This window comes from Corvus moneduloides, chromosome 6 (assembly GCF_009650955.1).
Source record: "Corvus moneduloides isolate bCorMon1 chromosome 6, bCorMon1.pri, whole genome shotgun sequence".
In the NCBI taxonomy this organism is placed as follows: Eukaryota; Metazoa; Chordata; class Aves; order Passeriformes; family Corvidae; genus Corvus; species Corvus moneduloides.
This window is the reverse complement of record NC_045481.1, coordinates 35411503-35425148: the sequence shown is the minus strand read 5'-3', so window position 1 is coordinate 35425148 and position 13646 is coordinate 35411503. Positions and strand designations below refer to the sequence as shown.

The 13646-nt window shown below is 39.8% G+C and overlaps 1 protein-coding gene across 2 annotated transcripts in view; it reads left to right on the top strand.

Annotated features, from left to right (window-relative positions):
* MAP3K9 (mitogen-activated protein kinase kinase kinase 9) overlaps positions 1–11704 on the top strand; it is a 63079-nt gene extending 51375 nt beyond the window's left edge. For both annotated transcript variants that reach the window (XM_032113066.1, XM_032113065.1), the window contains one exon: positions 958–11704. In XM_032113066.1, coding sequence (XP_031968957.1) covers positions 958–1439 — 482 coding nt within the window. In that variant the 3' untranslated portion in view covers positions 1440–11704. The remainder of the gene's footprint in view (positions 1–957) is intronic.
* The last annotated feature ends 1942 nt before the right edge of the window (positions 11705–13646 follow it).

Genomic DNA, 13646 nt, shown 5'->3' with positions numbered 1-13646 from the left:
ACAAATATTGCACATTCTTCTCAGGATTTCATCTCCATTGCCTTTATACACTTATTTGTACTTCAGAGTAAATTCTGATCTCTAAGGTGAAAATGGGATCCATAAAACAGTTTGAGGCTGTGCTACTGTTGCTCCAATTCCTTTGCAAACGAGGGATCTTTCTGGGTAGGTGTGCTCACTGTTGCAGCCTTTGAGTGGCTGTGACTTCATAATTTAAAAGATGTTTTACTGTGTTCTTGCCCTAGTAAGTCACCAAAAAAAGGAAGGACTAGAATCATAAATTAAAATCTGATTTAATTAGCATTTTCCCAAAAGTAAAACAAAATATGAAGTTGTCTTTTGAATGGAAGTCTGCAGTAAAATGTGGGTTAATTCCGATGAAAAGTATTCATTAAAATGGTATTCATGAACATGTACAAGTTACGTTGTGTTTGTAAAAAAAAAAAAACCAAATACCACGCCCACCCCTAAATGAAAAGAAACCAGGAAGCATCTGCAGTAAGCAGGGTTAAGTGACTCTTCCAGGAAGTTGGTCCTGCTCATGGCAAACAGGTGTCATGTATCTTGCTGTGCAAGTGTCTCCCTGATCCATTCAAGCTGTTAGTGGGTAGTGTGCCCTCCAAAGGACTTGGAGAGTCCACTCCTCTGTTAGGAGGTCAAATCCATGCTCTCCAGTCTGAAAATTGAAGAAAACACATGAGAGAATGATCAAAACCTGATGCTTGTTCCAGGTCAGTGAAACAGGTGTCTTGAAATGTGTTAAGAACAGGGTAGGGGTAAAGAAGCCAGTCACTTCAGATTGCCATAATCTTGAAGATACGGAGTTTGTAGATTCTGAATGGAGGCTTTCTGCTTTGAAAATGCACTGTACATAAAGTGAACTAAGATCTGTAGGAACCACTTAGCATTGCCATCTAACGTGTTTCCCTCTTCTCTTACGTTGTCTGTTTTGGATAGGTGTATTAAAAACACCTAGTCCAAGCAAAGATCCAAGTGAGGTCCCTCGCCTGCCAGACCCCAACCTTGTTTTTCCTCCAACCCCGAGACGATGGAATGCACAGCAGGATCCCACGCTGGAAAGACCCAAGACATTGGAGTTCCTGCCCCGGCCACGTCCTGCAGCCAGTCGGCAGCGGCTTGATCCCTGGTGGTTTGTGTCACCCAGCAATGCCAAGGGTGAATCTTCTGCTAACAGTTCAAGTACTGATACTCCAAGCAATCTGGACTCTTGTTTTGCTAGTAGCAGCAGCACTGTAGAAGAGAGACCTGGACTGCCTGCACTGCTTCCTTTCCAGGTGGGTCCTCCTGTAGAGGAGCGGACACTGTTGGACATAGATGCTGAGGGGCAGAGCCAGGACAGCACCATTCCGCTATGCAGAAGTGAACTTAACACACACAAAGCTGCAGCATATGAGCTCAAGCAAGAATTCTGGTCTTAATATGAAACCACTGGGGACAGTGAGCCCCTCTAAATTCAATCCTACTTTTTGCACTGAGAATGCACTTTGAAGACAGATGAGATGGAGGGATGCTACAGAGATCATATGGTGCTGTCTCTGCTGAAGATGTGTTGTCAGCTGCCTGATTTTTGTCTGCATTTGGGTGAAACTTGGCAACTCTGAGCTGCTGACTTTTGCTGTGGGGTTTTTCTGTAGTCTTCCCTGCCCTGTTACTGCAGTTTGAATCTGCAATGAGCTAAAATTATCATATCAAAGCCTTTTGTTAATGACCTTGTAGAATTTGGCACTTGCAGTAAGTATATTGGTCTCTATCATGGTATTAATCAGTATTTTCAAAACTCAAATATTACACTACAGCAGACATCAGTGTTTGATGTTTTCCCAAGGAATCCAGAACAGAAACAAATAAATATCTGGAGACTACCTTCTCTGAAATACATTCAGATCATTAGACAGGCCTGGGAATCATCATACCCCCACTGAAAGAGCAGAAGTAGCTATCTTAAGACTTCTTCATTCTCTTTTGCTCATGTGGTAGCGTAAGGTGGAACAGATGGCAGGGGAAGGGCATGGCATCTCCGCTGGTGGAGGTCTTTGAGAGCAGGTGAACCACACCGTTGGAAACAAGTAGATGTAGTTGATCCTGACTTCAAGGTAGGTTGGATGAACTTCAGTGGTCTCTTGAGGTCCCTGTCAGCCCTATTTTTTTTATGACCCTGGGCTTTCAAGATGAAAGCTTATGGTATGGCTGTTGAGCTTGTTCTTGTTTCAGACTTTTGTTCCATCAGTCTCTTTTTTTCCCCACCCTGTTTCTCAGGCTCATAGTCAAGTTGCCTCAGCTTTGAGAGGGGAGTTAGCAGAAACTTTCTTTAAAGATGTGTTGGCTTGCAGAAGTTACGTGTTTCCATATTTTTTTCTTTCTATCTTTTTTCTCCTTTGTTACGCCTTTTAGGAGTGACCCATGAAACCCAAGACTGTTCTTATGCACACTGGTACTTGTTTAAGGCTGTTTTGAAAATGAGGCTTGCTAGTAGTTGGATTGTGCAAACAGGAATCAGAACATCTGGATTCTGTTTTATTTTGTCACTGACTCACTGTGTTACCCTGGGCAAATAATGTAACCTCTGTGCCTGAATTTCCCCATCTGTAAATAATAGGAATAATACCTACCTCACAAGGGGAGGGCTTGGGACGTATGTAATAGGTATAAAGTCCTTTGAGATCTTTGAGTGAAAGGCACTATAGACATGTAAAACTTTATTCTTGTTCAAATATGTAAAACACTCCTAGATCTGGAGCAAGAAGAGACCCCTGTCTGAAAGGAGGAAGTCACACAAATAGTGTGTGCCTGTGGCTCAGAGTTTTCTGTACAAAGACTTAAAGTGTGTCTGTGCCACTGCAGTTATGTCTTACTGGCTGTAAAGAGAGCTTCAGTCTTCCCCAAATTTGGCATTATATATAAGGGATGTGGCCTTTATTTGAGTGTAATAGAGTAGTCTGCTTTATTGCAGGGTACAGCATGTCTGTTCATTGTTTTTGTACAGATCTGCGATCGTTTTGCTAAGCTGCTGATACTTGGTTGCAAATAATTCATTTGACGGTGCTGCCAATGCAGTGCTTGGCCTGTTGGGGCAGTCCAGTCCTGTTGTGAAGGCAGTGGAGCCGAATACTTCCTGCAGCTGTCAGCAGAGAGAAGCTGCGTGTTTAGATGTTTGTAACCTGATTTTAAAAACCAGCATGTGTGGGGAAGAACTGTACGTAAGGCTTTTTAGTTCTGTGTGAGGACTGAAACCAGCATGTTCCCATTAGTCAAGTGCACCTTTTTATTCAAGCAATTACAGTATGTTTTGTTTTGTCACATATTACTTGTTTGTCACATTCCATGGAAAATGCATAATGGCAGAATTACTTTCTGCTGCCCTCCCCATTGAATGCTCTAGAGCTAGCCTTAATGGTGCTACACTAGATGTTGAAGCTGGAGAGACTGCTGACTGTAGACAAGGTATTATGATGTGGGATTCAGGTACTTAAAGAAAACTTACATTTCTGACTCTTTTGTTAAATTTAGACCTTTAGCATTATTGATTTCTTAAGCATCCTTTTGCTTTCCATTTCTGAAAACTCCGTTTGTGACCCAGACACCAGCAAAAAGATAAAACTCATCCAACAGATTGCTAATTTTGATTGTGCTATAAATCAACCTTAGCGTAATCTCAGTAAGAGGCTGTGTCAGAGGGACTTAAAAGAAGAACATTAAAATAATCTATTTTTAATAGTCTTCCTTACCATTTTAAAAAGTCTGGAACAAAACTAGATTAGCTGTTCTGAAATGTAATGTTTTCTATCCAAAAGGTATAATTATAAATATCATAGGGGGTATCATCTGCTCTGCAAAGGCATCACCTGGAATAGCTCAGTTTGAATAGAAATCTTTAAAATCCATTTACGTGCATGAAGTGGGAGGTCACCTTTCTAGGTCATACTGATATAACTCAGCCTGCTGAACTTTCTAATAGCTGGCCAGTTGATATCACCAGGTGAACTTTTAAGGTTTCTGTCAAGTTCCCAGGAAAGACAACTGTAAAGGCAAGTTGTTCTGTCACCTCTTTTGCTTAAGAAAGTTGAGGATGAGGTATTAAACTCCCCCTTGCCTCTCGCCCCCTTCTATATAATCAGTTGGTGAAAGTGGTATGCAGTTGAACTTTGAGAAGTACTTTGCTCCAAAGAGCATCTTCTCTAATACCAAGTGGACATTGCTACATCAAATAACTTGGTAGGACAGGTGACAAGAGTCAAGGATCCAGGTCAGGGTTAGCAAACTAGATACTGTTATTACAAAGCTGCCAGAAAGACTAGTTAGAAGCATATTGGTTGGTGTGTGGTTTTTTTGTGGTTCTTGTTTGGTTGGGTTTTTTTTAATGCTTCTTCAGTGCAGTTATCTTCATTGAATCTAGCATGTGAATTAACCTGAGGTAGTCTTCGAGCATCCACCCATAACTGTCTTCCAGTAGCCAACCTGAGGTATCAGGCAAGAGGAGTCAGTTGTGGAAACAAGGCTCCTGACTTCAGTAGGTGGTGGGGTATTCTCTGGCAGGCAGAGTGAGGGCTCTCAAGACAAAGAGTTGTCAAGGTATTTTACCTTATGCACTCCAAAAGCTGTTGCAGCCAGTGCTCTAAGGCCCAGAGTCTGTGTGCATGTTTAAGCTAGGTCAAAACCTCTCTCAAATCCATCTGTCCCATCCTGGCTTGAATTCTCTACTTTCTTAATCTCTTGGGGTTTTTCCTTTGCAATTGTGGGAGCAGAGGTGCTCCAAATCTCCAAAGGAGTGATCGACTATAGTCCACTAGATAGTGAGAAGGTACGAGCCCGTCAGCTCAAGAAGTCTTTTTTTCCTACTGGTTGCTAGTATTCCCATTTTTCAGGGAAACAAAAATGTCAGAATATTGGTCACTGACCTACCTTTCTAGTAGTATTATTGAGGAAGATGGTGAAAATCTTACTTTAAAAAAATTCTAATAAATGTATTGTTTCCTAAATGTCTGAATAAGTTGCACATTTTCTTGGCTGAGAAAATGAGAAAAAGATAACATGGAAGTCACCGAGCAGATTAAAACAATGACAAAAGAATGGAGAAAAATGTGTTCGATTACAGGCCTTACAAAGAGGAAGTGGCAGTTTTTTAACTGATAGTAATAATGAGATTGTAGCTGAGAGAAATGTTTGTGGTTTAGAAATATATTTGTATTTTTGTTTAGTCAGCTGGCAAAGTATATAACTAATTTATGTAATTGATGTGCTGATTTAGGAAATAGAAAGAAGCTTGTTAGCCCTTCAAAATCTGCTATCCTTGTAGCCTGTTTAGTGTTCTTGTAATATTGGGGGGAAGGCACAGACAGAGCAACCAGTGCAAAAAATGACAGATTTTTGGATACGTTTTTACTGGTTTCATAGAAATTGAGTGTGGGACAAGTAGAGAGAAGAAAGCTTTTGTGTGAAAACTAAGATGATTAAATATTTATGGATTCTTTTCTAATACTGATGCTTCTTACGCACTGCACAGTGCTCTGTTTTACCAGCAAGTAGGTCTTAATCTCCTTTCAATCATTTTCAGAGGTGCAAATGTAACTTTTTATACATATTTTCCCTCCAGATTATTATTACAATGGGTTGATACTCACTATGGGGCAGGGAACCTCAGTGAAAATACTCTTTTTGTAATAGTTTTCTAACAAAATGAGTATTTTTAAAGTGAATTTTCTGTTATTGATGTGAAAAGACCTGTTCTGGTTTGGCATGGTTTTATGATGAAGTGTTTGTCTGTACCTCTAGGAATGGAAGTAGTTGCCTTCCTCTTCTTAGCATGCTGTTATCTTAAGACATTGTGGACAATACTGTGTAGAGATGTTACTTTGAAATGTCACGAAACTGGATACCTCTCATTGGGTTGAAGGTGAGGCAGTAATGGTCAAGTAAAGAAAAGTCTGCCTCTGGAGTGCTTTGTTAAATAAAACATGACAGGAAACCTCCCACCTTGAGTCACCTTTCTATCTTGAGATTAATTTTTGTTTGAAACCTATTCATCTCTGTGGGATGAATATGGGAGCTGCAGTCTCATTAGATGTATGGAACCGAACCTGTTCCTGTGCCCCAAAATTCAATGATAGCCTGTTATTTTTGCAAGTAATTTTAAGCTAATGTTAATAGGTTTGTTTCTTTCTGGTTTTTTGAAATCTTTCTTCTTGGAAAACATGCTTATTGCTCTCTAACCTTTTCCATGCATTTTGGAGATACTCTTAAGAACTCTTACCAACTCTGTGGTGAATAAGAAGGGTTAGATCTTGCAGAGTGATTTAAGTCCTTTTGGCTTTGGGGTTTTTTTTGTATGAATCAAGGGCATTTACATTTGGAAAGATTTCTGATCCGTATCCTGTCACTGCAGAACAGTTTCTTAGCTTCAATGTTTTGAACTCATTTAAGACTAACTTGGGTAAAACTGGATATTAAAGGTGAGGGGATAGACACATGTTAAAACATATTTGCAAGCAAGCAATAAATACAGCAAATACAAGAACCAAAATGGCTCTCTGTCCTAGAGCATAACTTTCAGACTTTGTAAACCTTTGATTGATGATATAATTAAGGTATCTATAGGAAAGAATGCCTTATTACAGTTTTTATTAAGTTTACTGTTTTAATGTTAGAATACGGCGGTTTGCACAGCCAGTAACATGGTAGCTAGCTGGACAGAAAGGATCTTCAACCAAATTTGCTTTTTTTCCCCTCTATTTTCAATCCAGTTTTTGGGTTAAATTTTTTCTCTTTTTTTTTAATGGTGTTTAACAAACAATACAGTCTCAAGAACTCATTAACCTTACTTTCACAGTTTCATGAGGCATTATGGAAATGAATCTATGGCTTATTCTGGTGCTCCCTCTATTGAATGCATTAGTAGAAAGTCATGCTGCAGTTAAAATGTGCATTTGCTTTTGTTTTTTCCCGTGCTCTTTTTTAAACAGTTTTGCCCCTGGTCCAAGATGAACACAACTTCTGAAATACCTACATCAGCTTTATTTTTGTATGTTGAAAGTAGTCACTCCCAGGCTAAGAGGTGTGTGCTTGATGAACAAGTAACTTCCCATTGGTGACTGGGTAGTGGGTCTGATGTAGCTACTGGAATTATTATTGTTCATTTCTAACAAGGATCTCCCGTTTTTTGCAACTGGAAAATCTTCAGCACTTCATCAGTGCTTGTATACAAGAAATACATTTTATCTCCTTTTGTACACAAGGGAAAAATCTTCCTTTTCCTGATCAGGAACATTTTCCTACTGAGAATGGCTTCTTGAACTCTGTGGTTTTGTTTGTTGGTTTTCTGTTTCTTTGGGGATATTGTTTATTTTTGGTTTGGTTTTTAGGCCTCTCAAATATATATATGTATGTGTTAGGTGCATCCTGTATTCTGAGGTGCCTTCCATCTCAGCACGTCTCCTTGCTGGGGCCTGAGGTTGGTTTTTTGGAGGGACCTCCTAGCTGTAGCTTTCAGTACTGTGTTCTCCGCAGATCAGGCCAAATACCATCACAGGAAACATTTCGTGTCCTCCCATTTACACCCCTGTGTTGAACCCTGCACTATCACTGCCCCTCCCTATCTCTCCATTAGGGTTTTGGCCCCATCCCATCTTTGTTGGTTATTTATTCTTGTTGCCATAGTAACAAGTGTAAGGCAGAAAACCATACACGTTTCAGGCATCCTTTGGCCTAAAAGATTTCTAAGCTAAAAGCATAAGATACAAGTGGGTGAAGTGGAAGCGGGGGTTGGCAGGAAATAACAGAGTGAAATTATCCTTCTTAATGTAAGTCAGAGGACAGAGGAATACTAGCTACTTGGTAAACTGTTGGCATCATCGGTAAGCTGGGTCCTAATGAAGAATCTGAGGAATGTACATTTACTTAGTTTGATAGAATGGTTTGGGTTGGAAGGGACCTTAAAGGTCATCTAGTTCCAGTTCCCCTGCTATGGGCAGGGACACCTTCCAGTAGATCAGGTTACTCAAAGCCCCATCCAACTTACCCAGTTTCTGATTGGTTTGGTTTGTTTTACCCTGAACTACCTCATTTGTTGAGATAGAATGGAAAGAAAGTCTAAGTTTTGGTAAGAATTGCTCTAAGTAAGCATTTAAGCTTGGAATGAGATGGGAAGGCAGAGGCAAACTTGTATTTGGCTTTTCACATGCAAATTCCTGATGGAAAAGTAAAACCAGCTTATTAAGTGAAGATTATACTTGCTTTGGATATTTGTCTCCAAAATAAACAATAAAGGACAAAGCGGGGCATTTTTCTTGATGGTTTCCAACCTGTGGAAGAGTTGATTGTCCATAGACAAAAAGGTGATGATTTCATATTGGTCACTACTGCTTTTAAAAGTGATAGTCTCTTTTTTCAAAACAGATTTTTTTTTTTTTTAAATAATATTCTCATGTGCTCTTAAAGTGGAGCTATACACAATCCTGATTGTTTTCCTGCATTTGCAGTATTATTTTCCTAGTGTATCAGCTCCTAATACAGTCCTTCCTGTATCTGAATGCTAATAATGTGCAGGCAGCCCAATAGAGCTAACATTAAGGAACTATGACACATTTTTAGTGTGCAGTGTAGTGGATTTATTAACCCAGCTTGAAGTGGGCTACTGTTAGGTCTGTAGCTGATGGGTCAGATGGACGCACAGCTAGAAAAAGGGGGCTTAGAACTAATCTGCAGGAGCAATGCCAAAGTTGTATTTGCTTAAAATAAGCAATTTGAAAAACAATCATGGAGGGAGGTAGGGGGAAGGCCCTTCATTACTCAGAAGTACATCTCTAGGATCTTGTCCATGTTCAAATTTTAGTTGCCGGGATAGCTAGTGAGAATCTACATTGTGTACAGTGTGACTGAAAGCCCAACATTAAGACCAGAATAATGCATTTTATATATGCTATTTCTGACTGATTAACACTGTCTCCCATTCTACCTTGATCGTTTTGATTGAGCATTTTCTCAAGAACAGATGTTGAGGTTGGATAAAGCTGGCCTCCTTGTCTTGGAGAGGCATATGGGTCTGAGAGAGAAGAAACATTGCTCTAGCCATGTCCTGATCTTCTGTATTTTGTGGTCTTAGCTGTAGAGGTTATAATGGCGCAGGAAGACGTGCTGGTGTTTTTCAAGAATGCTGCTAACAGCAATTAAGTTTCAGAACAAACCTGGCCTCTGGTTACTGTTTGGCATACCTCAGTTGAACACTGAGCTTCTTGAGTCTTAACTATATCTGGAGGTGAACAGAGCTGCTTCCTTGAGTTCTGCTGGAATTTGGGAATGTGGCCACTTCTCAACTTGGGTAATTTGTTTTCTCCCAGGCCCAGTCAATGTCACAAAATCAGTTGTCACCCTCCACTGATTGCCCACATATTCATAGTAGGCTTGTTCTTGTGTCTTGCATGCTTTATTGAGCAGCTCTTACAGTGTCAACAGGGTTAGCATTTGTATCTGAACAGAGCAGCTAGTATCTCTGAGCTGACTTTTCACACTGCATCTCGAGCAGTTGTTGCTCCATCAGTTCTTCTTTTGCTCTAATTTAAAGGTTGTCTTGACAACTATAACATCCAGATACCCTAGACTGTAAAGAATATAGCCACAGGAAAAAAAAGTAAGTAAAAAAACGTACTTAGGAGTGTTTGCCAGTTGAACTGGTTGAATTTGGCCAGTGCTCTTGGCAGAGAGTAGGATCCATTTTTTTGTAGCATAGATATCTTAGGAGGATGGCTGGGTTGGTACTGCAGAATTTACCTAGATCCACCTAAAGGCACTGGTGCCCTTCATGCTTGGCAGTTATAAATACCACATAAACCCAAGAACATCTGGTAATAAAAGTTTGTATTTAGGGTAATTAACTTTCAAGTTAAAAGGGAAGAGGCCTCAATTCAGAAAGCTCTTCATCACATACTTAAACATCACTGAAGTCAGTGGAATGTATTTGTGGGTCAAAATGCACAAGACCCCAATTGAGCAAAGCTCTTTTAATCTGAATTGGGGGATTGTCATGCAGAGACTGATTGTGAAGGACCAGGCTCTTTACTTTGATTGTCAGAGGAAAGAGTCAATTAACCTGAGGAGAAAGTTCCTCAACAAGCCGCTGGGTAAATGCTTTGGTTTGATTGCTGACTCTTGTGGCCTTTCCATGACTGCACATGCCATGCCTATTTGACTGCTACTTCTAACCATAAGCAGGGTAAGCTTTGAGAATGTTTTCTGACCTGGGGTGAAAGAGCAACAACTGCATTAGCAGATTGCTAGCTGTAAAGAGGCAGTAAGTGGTGACTGGAGGCTGTGTGTGTGCAAATGGCAGTTTAACCTGAGGCCTGTTCTCAGGTGTTTCTTATTTTACAAATGCATTCCTCCAGGCTGGTGGATAGACCTGACAAGTTCAGCAGTGATCAACATCCGCCACTTTGACTAGAGTTCTAGGATTCTTGCCTGTCAGCTGTCAGCACAGCACTTTGTGCTGCTATATTATGATTTCATTGTCATAAATTCAGGACAAGCTGGAAATACCTGAGATATTTTGCCTGGTTTGAGATGCTTATATGGAATGGGCAGGCAACAGTGGTGGAAAAATCAGGGAAAATACCTGTGCTTTTAACAATGTCTCTTCTGTGGCTTTGAAAGTCCAAGAATTTCTTAGCCAGAGAATGTATTTCCTCCCTCTTTTTATAAGCTACTTCTTTCTTTTGCCTTATTAATTGTGGATCTGCTCCTGCTTCTATTTCAAGCCAGATGCAAAAATCGGTGACCTGACTTTCCTAGGTACAATGTTGTAAATCTGAATAACCAGGTGAGTAGATTTCTCTAGTGTAAGATCATGCCCCCATGTCTGATCCTTTGAGATATGGGATGGTTCCTGCTTATGTTGAAATCACTGTGTGGAGGGTATTGGGTACTTCATTAGGAACTCCAAACTCTGTAGGACTGGGATTCATCTTACAGCTCAAGTATTTCAGTCTGGTTTTGGAGACCTCTGTATGTCTTCTCTTCCGTTCATGGTGTTCAGAAGTCCGTTGCTATGGAAGGTAGCGCCTGAAGGTATGTTTTGCCTGAAGAACCTGCAATGAAGCAGTTACATTACCAAATGGCACTGTACCCCAGAATTGAGTAAAATAACAGAGGCCACCAAGTTTTTCTTGTTTGTGTGATGAAATGTTGTCAAATAAAGTGATTCATTGGAGCCTTCCTTTAACTTCTGTACAGCAGTAAGCTTAGAGGAAAAGAAGATTGCATTATTTTTTGAAAAGCTTTATTTGTGACCTGGACTAGTTGCCTCTGACCCTCTTGGGCTTAAATAGTTAAATTATATTAATGTCCAGTTTGTTTCACTGTAGGTAACACATCAACTGAATACTCTTGTGCATAATCTACTGTATCTTTCCTCTGTTCTGTGTCAATGTATTATGTGTATTTGGATTACAGTTCTTTTTGTATTAAATTATTTTATGTTCTAGAACAATATTTAAGTGAAGCAAAGAGCTAATGAAAGTTGTTGACGTTTTGGGATTTCTTTTCTCTTTGCTCTTTTTTTGGATGTACTGTAAATTGTAAACCAAGGATGCCAAGCAGGCTTGGTTCAATGGCTAAAATTATTGTATTACAGTGTAATGCTGATCTAGGCCTTGTCTCAACACTAGAGCACACAGACTTGAATAAAACTGTTATAAAAAGTAGATTGTCTTTAGGCCTTGAGTTCTTGGGTTTGTGCTCCAAATAATTTTAAGCAGATATTTAGAATAACAGTGGCATCACCTTGCTCTGAGGATTTCAGAATTTTTCCCAGTGCAACAAGAAGTTTATTTTTCTTTACTAGGTCTCTCAGTTGTGATCAGCTATTCCAGCTCTGGGTCCTCCACAGGGCTTTTGAAATGCTTTTGCAAAACATCAGACAGTTTAGTACAGGTCTTGGCACACAGTGTCTGTCTGCTAAGCCCCTTCTGGCTTTTCTCTGAACCAAGGAATTAATTGCATACCATTTTTATTAAGGCTAATATTTCTGTTCTGTTAGCTTGAGGTTTTTCTACTCTTTATTTGATATGCCAGCTAGAATATGAATCTAAATGCCTGGATCTGGAGCTTATGAAGTAACATGTTTTGTGCATGATGACATTTAACAGATGGTTTAGATTCACTTGTGATGCTGTGCCTTTGTCCCTGCCACATCATTCCATGAGACACAGTTACATGAACAAGGATCTTTCCAAGCTGTTTTTGTCTGCTGTCAGTGTGAAAGCCAGAACAACATGGTTTTGATTCCTAGGTCATGTTTTTGAATCCTAGGTTATACTTTTGCTCTTCTCTGCCACAAATCCATCATTTCACATTTTTCTGCTTTAAGAAATGTAGCTGTATTGATGAAAGACTATGCACTACAGGAACTTATATTTCATAATTTCCTTTGAAAAAAATTTTTTCTAATGCAGGTGCATGCAGGAAATCCTTCACCATTCCAACAGATACGGAGACTAAACAATGCATAGGTAGGCTACCTTTAGTCATATATTCCATTCAAAGTGCTGTAGTGCTGTGTTTTGTGATAAACTGGGAGGAGAGTGAACAGACCGTCAGTTAAGTTTGTTGGAAATAATAGCATGCAAAATGAATTGCTTTTTCACTTGTTTTAACAAAAGGTGTCTTACAGTGTTTTGTCTTCCAAACTACTTTTCCACTCCTCCCCAGATCCAGACTGTCTAAAATTAAAACAAATATTTCTACCTCCTGTAATGTTCTGCAAAGTAGCATTATGTCCTAAAAGAATCAGATTTTCTAGGTGAATTTACTCACCTGTCACAATGACAAGGTTACCCTAATGTTCAAGCTGGCCTCATCAGCAACAGAAGTCTACATGCATCATGGCACTTCCATTTCTGCCAGCAACTGCAGCCTCTGCAGAACATGGCAGGAGCACAAAGCACTGGGGCAGAACAGAAAAATAAAATAGCAGTCTTCTAAGCAGGGGAATCTAACCACTTCTAGAAGAGAAGGAGCATCTTAAATGAAAGCTGGCAGGGTCAGCATGGATGCAGAACAAACACACCACGAGATGCTTTAGGCTGAGCAACTTTAGTTTTTCATTGGTTGATGTGTAGGCAAGGGTTGGGTGTACAAGTTCTACAGTGCAAATTGTATGTGGCTTTTAGCTATGAATGTGCTCAGGTGAGGAAACCACCATTTATTACATTATGTTCCTCAGATGGCACATGCTGAAATAGTAAATGCAAGTGGTGCTCTGAAAGTTCATAGTACACCTTGATAAAACTTCTAGTAGCCTTCCAAGGCTGTGCAGATTAAGGGAAAAGAAGGGAGGCTTTTCTATATCATGCAGGCCATATTATTTGATTAATTAATCTGCTGTTTCTAGTGAAATTTTTATATTTTTGGTCCTTCTGACATGGAAGGAAAGGGAGAAGATGTCCTACTAAAGCTAGGCTTAACAAGACCTTATTTAAATGTAACATGAAAAGTTTGTAGGCATATTGCTATCAGGCTCAAGGACACTAAGCTTTAGAAAAAAATCTGGAGTGAACATGACAATAACAAACGTCAGAGTATCTTAACAAGGATTAACAAGCTTTGTCTTCATGCTTGGGCACAATGGACACTGCAGTTTG